Below are 9,266 nucleotides of genomic sequence, written 5' to 3'. Positions count from 1 at the left end.
TCAGATTAAATCTTTGAGTCTGACGTTGGCGGCAGCTGCGGCGTCACGATGTGATCTGCGTTGTGGCAATGGTATATCATCTGTACTTCCACTGGTAGGGATGTTGATTTCATCATGCATGTTAGTGATACCATCTGTGGCAGTGGGTTGCGTTGTGTCATCGCTGGATGATGTCAATTCCTTCGATACAATTTCCAGCGGGAACAATTTATGAATAGGGCGGGACATATGACCATTGGAAGTTTTCACCTCAGCTGACCGGACAAGTCCATCTTTGCCGTAAACTAGACTGTTTACTATAGCAAGTTGCCACTTTACTCGGCGATTAATGTCGTCGTGTACTATGACATCACCTACTTTAATAGTATTGTTCTTTGTACCGGTAGTAGGGTGACGTTCGCGTAGTGCGGTGAGATATTCTGTCTGCCATCGACGCCAGAATTGTATGTGTAGACGAACTAAATGTTCATATCGTTTGTTGACTTTCGTATGACTGTCATAATCGGGGTCATAAAGTTCATCGTCGGTAATGTTTATGTATGGTAACTGTGTCAATGACCGGCCGTTGAGCAGATGAGACGGTGTCAAACTGACGTTGTCTTCGATGCTGGAAGACACGTATGTTAATGGACGATCATTAACAGTAGCTTCGATTTCGGAAACTATGGTAGAAAGTTCATCAAAGGTGATTAGCGCACGGCCCAAAACCTTTTTGATGGCGTTCTTGGTTATGCCGATTAACCTTTCCCAGAATCCTCCGAACCATGGAGCTCGTTTCGGGATGAACGTCCACTCGACGCGATGCGAAGCGAGATATTCGCGAACTTCTGAAGTATCGAGTAGATTGCGTATTTCTTCCGCGGCGGATATATAAGTGGACGCGTTGTCGGACAACATACGACTGGGTAGTGAACGTCTTGCAGCGAAGCGACGGAAAGCGTGTAGAAATGTCTTTGTTGACAGGTCGGGTATAACTTCCAAATGGACGGCGCGTGTCACTGCACAAGTGAATAAGCAAACGTAGGCTTTATTTCTTTTTCCATCAGGTGTTTTGGTTATGAGACTTCCAGTGAAGTCAACTCCACACACGGCGAATGGGGGCATCATATTTACGCGATATGATGGTAGCGGTGCTTGAACGGGGTTGGAAAACGGTTTTCCATCGACCTTGCGACACGTCACACAACTTCTCAGTATACTCTGTACAACCTGGCGTATTTTGGGTATCCAGTGTTGTTGCCGAATCTGGGTCACTGTAGACTGGACACCAGAATGTTTATTTAGTTCGTGTGCTTTCATCACAATTAGTCGTGTATATGCATGGTATGACGGTAACAGTATCGGGTATTTCGTCACATAGTCGAGCGGTGCGTTGTGGATACGACTTCCACAGTGAAGTATTTCCTTCTCGTCTAGAAATAAGTTCAATTGACGAATGAGCGGTCCGAACTTGCGTCGTTGTTCGCGTAACGCATGGATAGTATCCCCGTAATGTTCAGATTGGACATTTCTTGTCCACAGAAGTTCAGCGTTCTTGAGTTCTGTTGATGTGATTATATTGTTGTTATTGTCCGAGTTTGGCTGGCGAGTGATTTGTTTTATACGGTTAACAAATCGCAGTACGTAGATGGTCACACGCAACAGTTTATCGAGTGAATTGTACCTGGAAATGTCAATAATACGTTGAACGCCGGAGTTGTCACTTTCATCAGTCGCTTCACGAGCGGTTTGTGCGTTGATGACTGGCGAAGTAGTATCCGGGTTGACGAGGTCGTCATCTTCCTTCATGATGTTGACATGTAGTTGAGTAGCATTGTTCACATCCCATGTTGGCCACATTTGTTGATCTGGTAACCATGACGGCCCATAATTCCATTTGGGGTTTGAACGGAGGTCATTAGCTGATATACCTCTCGTTAGTAAGTCCGCGGGATTGTCCACGGTTGGACAGTATTTATATTCTTGTGTGAAGTCGCGTATTTCTTGCACTCTATTTTGAACAAATACTGGCAACTTCTTACTGCTATTAATCCAATGCAAGGTCGCTTGACTGTCGGACCACAGGAAATGTTCAGTTATATTGAATTTGTCCGATAGAGCATTCAGTACGAGTTTACCGAGTCTCGTAGCGATCAGTGCAGCCATTAATTCCAATTTCGGCAGAGATAATTCCGATTTAGGGGCGACTCGTGTCTTTGACATGACAAGAGCCGTTTCGTGCTGACGACGAAGAAACACAACAGCACCATACGCGGAAGTGCTCGCGTCTGCGAAAGTGTGCATTTGATAGGTATCACCTGGAGAAGTCTCGTCAAAATATTTCCGGTTGATTTGATTATCACGAGCAGCGGTTAAATCCTCAGCAATTAAGATCCATTGTTCGTAAAGTTCAGGACTTAGTGGTTCATCCCACTCCAATTTCAACTTCCACAAAAGTTGAATAAATAGTTTGGCGCGTACCAATACCGGTGAAATTAATCCAAGCGGGTCGTATACACTCGCTGTGAAACTTACAATGTCACGTTTTGTAATAAACGACGCGACTTGAGGTTGACTGTTAACACGAGAATGTGTCAACACGTCGGGTGTAATTTTCCAACGCATACCAAGCACAGAAACTTCGTCGGCAGGCTCATATTTGTTATCTCGGGTAGCAAGTTCACACAAATCAGGAGAATTCGATGACCAAGCACGTAAATTAAATCCACAAGAATTCATGAGGCTCGTAGATTCACTGTAGTATTTAACAGCATCTGCTTCCGAATAGACTCCATCAATGACATTATCGACATAGATGTTGTCTTTCATTTGATTGGCAGTATTAATATCACAGTTATTATCCAAATGAGTTTTGATCACAGCATTCAGGATAAAAGGTGAGCACACAGCACCAAACAGCACAGATTTAAATTGATACACTTTGAGTGGACTGTCGATATTGTTCACGTCTGTCAGCCACAGAAATTTGGTAAATTTCCGTTCATCGGGATGCAGTCTCACGTTAAGGAATGCTTTCTCAATATCACTACAGATCGCAATATTGTTAGCACGGAACCTCATTAAGATGGCTGGCAAATCATTAATCATAGAAGGCCCGGTTTGGAGACAATCGTTCAAACTCGGGGAATTGGCGTTTCGGCGGCAAGAGCAATCGTACACAATACGAATCGGGGTTGTAGTAGAGTCCTTTGCTACCGAGCGATGGGGTAGATAATGTCCGACAGTATTGTCATCATTGTAGACTTCTTCGATGAAGTCGCTGTTAAGTTGATGTTCGATGATAGAGTTGTATGCGTCGAGTAACTCAGGAGACAAACGTCTGAGCATGGCGCGCGTTCGACTAACTGTGACGTCGTAATTGGTAGGCAACGGTGGGTGGTTATCACACCATGGTAATCTTGTAATGTATTTTTTGTTTTCAATTTGCAAATGAGTGTCACGATAAGTTTCAAAATCCATACGTACTTCTGCGGAGGGGTCGTCGGTCACACCGATACTTTCTAAATCCCAGAGACGCTGGAGTTTGCTGTCGAGTTGTTGCGATTCGGTAGAGACGTGTAGTATGTTTACATCTGCGTTCGTTGACCTTTGACCCTTGTCAACTGGCCCTGATAATAAATATCCGAATTTGGACGAAACCGCTGTAGGACCATTGCCGCGGATAACGTTATCCCCGACGTAATTCCAATACTGGTCAGCGCCGATAAGTAAATCAATAGAGAATGATTTATCTTCTGTGACTGGATGCGCAAATGTTAGTCCCCGCAAATAATCAACGTGGTGAATAGATTCAGTGATGTGGTTTGTCAGTTTAGTCGATATTTCGGAGATGAACAGTACGTCAATATTCGAAGTATGTCCCGACAAATCGTGTGCTGTGACACTAGCAAAGTCTAACGCTCGTGAGTGATCAGTATTGTCGCCAAATGTAGAAAGAAATACTTGTTCAGTGCGTGTAGGAGATAAGTTCAAATCGTTAGCAAACTTACGAGAGATGAATGAACGGCTTGCCCCTTCGTCGAAAAGTACGTTAGCTTGTAGTGGCTGGCTATTACCTACAGATATCGGAATAATAGCAGTCTTGAGAAGTACGGGACGCAGACATGTATTATTTGGCGAGTTCCTGTGGGTGTCGTTGAGTTTTGTCAATGTCACATGAACCGGTGAATTTGGATTCGTATCAGATGTTGCAACGTGCGTCACGGGTTGGCTTTCTTGGTGTAGTGTTGAGTGGTGTCTTCGTTTACATGTACGACAATTGAACTTAGATTTACATTCCGATGCTCGATGTCTTCCCAAACAATTGTAACAAAGTTTGTCACGTTTGACTATTTCCCAACGTTTGTTTATGTCCGTCACTACGCGACATGCAGAAGTGAAGTGTGTCCCTTTACAGTAGGTGCATTTGGCGCTGGTGTTACGCAATTTCGGATCGCGTTTCGGAGATCGCACATTTGTATGAAATGTAGCAGTAATGTCCGGTTGATACCGTGAATTGTTGATTGACGATTCGTCGAGCGGGTTCCCGGATTGGATCGCGGTTATTTCGCGTAGCAGTGCTTTACGTAGATTAGGTAAACTCCAAGCTTCTCCCCCGATTTCGCGAGCGATTTGCTTTCGAATGGTTGCCGGTAGTTTGTCGCGGATGATCGGAACGAGGAGGTCGCCGTAAGAACTTTCCGGTTTTCCGAGTGTTTGTAGACCACGGATATGTCCTTCCAGCGCGTCATAAAATCTACGCAGACTTTCGATGTCGCTGGTGGGTTGTTGTAATTGCCAGAGCGAAGTCATATGTGCTTCGGTAACTAGGTGATCACGTCCGTATCGTTCCAAGAGCAGTTCAATAGCGTGGTGGTAGTTACCATCAGTGAGAGATAGTCCAGCAATAGTTCGCGCTGCCTCGCCCTTTAGCATGGTGCGTAGGTAGGTGAACTTTTGTACGTTGCTGAGAGTGTCATCATAATGAATCGAAGATCTGAAAATGTCATAAAAGCTAGCCCATTCCAGTACGTCACCTTCAAACTGTGGTAGGACGATCTTGGGTAGCGAGACGGTCTTTGTTGAGGAGGTAGACGATGTACCTGTCGATGAGGTGCCTCTAGATGAGTTGGCGGACGCGATGCTTGCGGTGTCAAGTAGCGGTTCGTTTTCTGTCTTCATCTTGTTAATGAAAACGTTCAGAGCGTGATTCTTGCAGAATACGTCGTCAGTATATTCGGAGCTCTCTTCGCTGACTGAATCAAAGAGTGCTTCTTCAGTGAGTTCGAGAATTTGTTCTTCGAGCATGATGAGCGTTGCGTAGCGGTCGGTCAGGAGAGAGTGGAGCGCGACGAGTTGTTCAATCTCTGTAAGCTTATTTTCCCGGCCTTCCGCGTCGGCGATTTCCTTCTTCTGGGTTTCGGCTTTGTTGAAAAGTCGTGTGAGCTGCCCTCGTTGACTCCTTCGCTTCAATTTCAGTTTTGCCAATGCGTTTGTCGTCTCCACTGCTTGGGCATCAGCAGCGGCGTTCTGTGGTGGCTGTTCTTCTGACATCGTGTTGAGCTGAGATATCCTGGTCTAGGTCACCAAATTATGTGGGGTATAATAATACGCTTCAGTTGAACTTGATGGCAGAATAAACAGTCAATGAGGATGCAAAACACGGTATGGTTTATTGCTGGATAAACTGGCATAGAAACATATAACACATGAATAAGGAGCCCCGAAACTCCGAAACTAGCCCTTTATATAGGTGCGAATCGAACGTGAGAGAAAACACGTAAGCGGGAAATACAAAATGAAGTACGCGGGAGAAAAAGATACAATACAGAGTAAAATGATTGGCTGAAATTAAATGATTCTAATTGGTCGAGAATTACTCAGAGGAATCCTTCATGCGAAAGGTAAACGAATTAACTATAGCGAAATGACATGTAATAATAATATTAGCAATATGAAAACGAATACAAATATATATTATGAATCTCCGACAAGGTCTCCAAGTAGGGCTTATTGCTAGTCTCACTTTTTATTATATTTACACCCCGACTACCAGAACAGTTTGCTATCCTAAGATTCATGTGTATGAACCATAAGCATAATTTGTTCATTCTGATAGGCATTATCTAATACCCATCCCGGGACTTCATGGAGTATATTGTTAAGATGTTATGATATATAATATTATTATATTCTCAATTTTTGCCATGTTGAACAATTGTTGAACTTCAATGCTATTTTGGTGTTCATTTTAAAGAATAATTGTGGTCATTGCCCCCAAAATACCGATATCTTCAGGGGGTCATGCATTGGATTTGTAACAATTTGGTATTTTCTGGGCGGTATCTTTCAATGCCAATTGCGGGCGTTATTTTGGCGGTAAAACTATTAGGATTGTCGTTGCCATATAAACGCAAACTAGCCTCACTTGTTTTTCCGATCTAAATTATCAACCAGGCTCATACAAGCAACAAATTAATATGAATGTCTCGTTCGGCTGAGAAATGACTGACAATCTGTTACCATAACTGAATTCCAATCATTTTGTTGTTTGTTCGTTTACATGAAAGCGTGACAATGCTTTCAATAACTGAAATAGCTTTACATGGTTGAATCCTACCGAGTAACGGCCGGTGATCGGATGCCAGCTGCACTCAATCGTTCAATGAAAGTGAGCACAACATTTCACTGTCAGTGTTTGCATAGCTCAAAACATTCAGAAACCACATTTGTTTGTTGCTTTTTTACTCCAGTGGACAATGTTGCTGTAACATTTTATTGTGTTTTTTTCTATTACTAAATATGTAATGAAAGTTGTAATCGACATACCTGTCACATTAATATTATAATTATTGTATTTTTTGTGTGCTAAATAAATCCCATGACTATGAATACGAATGTAAATAAGAATATTGCTACACCAATGACCAGCTGTTGCCCGTTAACCTTTTCCCCGGGCAGTGTGTTATAACGTTTCGGAATGATTGGTCATGCGTACTTGTTTTTAAAGTACTGTGGGAACAAGGGGAGGGAAATATAAAGAAAAATTGACCGTCGATTAACCCGACGAGTGACCAACTAGTGCAACGAATATTCATCCAGTAAAAGATCTTATATGAAAGAATGCAAGGGTTGTGATGGAAACGAGGATGAACGAGGAAAATATGCAACACACGTACTCTCGAACGTGCTCCTAGGGCTCCTACATCCAACAACAACAACAACAACAAGAACAAGAACAACAACAACAACCTGTAATCCAGCTGACGTGCACGTTTTACTGTATACTTGTACCTCAATAACTGCTGGAAAGCGATCACTAGGCACCGCAATGCGCCAAAATTCGTAACCTACGATCACGTGCCTACGATAGTCTACAAGATTAGAAGACGTAACTCCATGTGATGGCGTCCAAGAGGTGTCTCCATGGTACTATGCCCCGAACATTGGTCCGCCGTGTAACCGAGCAGTGTACCAGAACACGTTCTCACATAAATGTTTTTTGGGGGCTTTATTGTTTGATGTGTTTAATTTCTAGTAAATTACATTTATTTTGGTGGTATAATAGAGTAAGGATATGTATATAGAAAAGGAACCCGGCGGAGCCGATACGTTTATTCTCCGTCCAGGTCTCTATGCCATATAAGGGCCTACAACTGATATCATAAGTTTATCAAACACATGAGAACAAGCACTTTAATCATATACTATAACTAAAGATTCACCACAAAGCGGGTATGAAACATAACAAACAATTAAAATATATAAAGAAATGAAAATTAAAATAATGAAACTGGAATGGAAACTTTGTTTATAGAATAGAATTGAGTCCGACGCCAGCAACGTGTCACATCTGAAGAAAATTGTGCAGTGATTGCGTGATTGGAAAATATAATAGTTGAGTATGATCACCGTAGACTGAGCGGATCTAGAAATGCAGTCCTGATTATTCGCCAGGATCAACCGTTTGTTGTCCGTTAACCTTTGCCCCGAGCAGTGTGTTATAGGGTTATATGATTGGTCATGCGTACTCGTTTTTAAAGTACTGCTACAAGCACGTGTATTGTATAAAAAGTTTGGTCATCACGTAAATTTTTTCGGGGACAACAAAAGATAAAAATCAACGTGTTATCTTCTGTTCTGTTTCTAAGTGAATATATTGAAATCACTTATACGTACTTTATCTCAATGTGTAATCTAAAGACTTTAACGTCACAGTGATGGCGGAGCCGGGTAACTCGGGGGGTGGGGTGGGGGGCTTAGATATGCAACCCTGAATGAAAAATAAAGTGTAACCATGGGGATAAGTATGTTAGCCATGTACGTCGTGTGTATAGTACTGCTTTTCGAAAATGTTAAATGTGCATTTCACTACAAATGTTTCAAATGTGAACGTTTCAAAATGTCAAACGTACATTTCAAATATAGGTTTTTAATTTTTTGTCTTTATTGATGCCGAACTCCTCCGAGTCCGGAATTTATATTTCTTCTCTAAAACAGCAAACCCAATTTCTTTCGAAATTACTGCGTATTACTACTATCTTGGTGGCTGGGGAAGTTAATTTCCACGTGATTTTTACAAACCATGATAGGTATCAGGGGCGGATCTAGGATTCTGGAATGGGGAGGGGGCGAAAAGTTGATTGAAGGCCTAGTTAGCTAGCGCCGATGGCCCGAAGCCCTTGCGGAGGGTAAAAAATAGGGGGCACGGTCCCCTTTAAATCCGCCCCTGGGTACACACGATTGGTTATGTATGTATCGGTAGAGGATTGGATTTAAAATATGGTAACAGTATTGTCTGTCGTATTCATTTCACTGTACCTTCATTGAGTCTCTATTTTGGAAAAAAGCTGGAAGAAATTCAAACTGTAAGAAATTCATGTAGTCAACTGGGACAGTGTGCGTGAGTAGTATGTTCCAAATGTTTTTTGTTTTTGTTTACACTAACTGTGACCCAGATGCTAATGGTAAATTCTTGAAAAGTTTTCAGTTAACTTTGCTGAATTTTGTTTTACGTTATGTGTCGACCATTTGAAATCATAGGGGGGCGGGCAGAATTGTTGAAAAAAAATGTAATTTAGTCGGAAGAAAAAAATGAAATATAAAAAAAATACACTGGCCACCATATTCCAGTCAAACGACCCCCCCCCCCCAATGATTTCAAATCGTATATCACGAATATGGCAAATGCAGAGTTATGTGGTTCAGAAACTATAAGCGATGTCATTATTTTAGGGTACTAGTATATATATATATATATTATTTTGCTTTCAACTATCAATGTGTGC

The 9,266-nt window shown here is 42.1% G+C and overlaps 1 protein-coding gene across 1 annotated transcript; it reads right to left on the bottom strand.

Annotated features, from left to right (window-relative positions):
* On the bottom strand, positions 1-5,532 carry LOC146733820 (uncharacterized). The gene has a single exon (XM_085490978.1). The coding sequence runs from the start codon at positions 5,530-5,532 to the stop codon at positions 1-3; it is 5,532 nt and encodes a 1,843-aa protein (XP_085347104.1).
* Positions 5,533-9,266: the final 3,734 nt, after the last annotated feature.

Source organism: Saccoglossus kowalevskii, chromosome 16 (assembly GCF_978046115.1).
Source record: "Saccoglossus kowalevskii chromosome 16, keSacKowa6.1, whole genome shotgun sequence".
NCBI classification, from domain to species: Eukaryota; Metazoa; Hemichordata; class Enteropneusta; family Harrimaniidae; genus Saccoglossus; species Saccoglossus kowalevskii.
The sequence above is the reverse complement of the archived record's forward strand: the minus strand, read 5'-3'. Positions and strand labels throughout refer to the sequence as shown.

Bases quoted from the DNA above. Each gene is read 5' to 3' on its own strand.
- LOC146733820 (XM_085490978.1), bottom strand. From the start codon at position 5,532: ATGTCAGAAGAACAGCCACCACAGAACGCCGCTGCTGATGCCCAAGCA.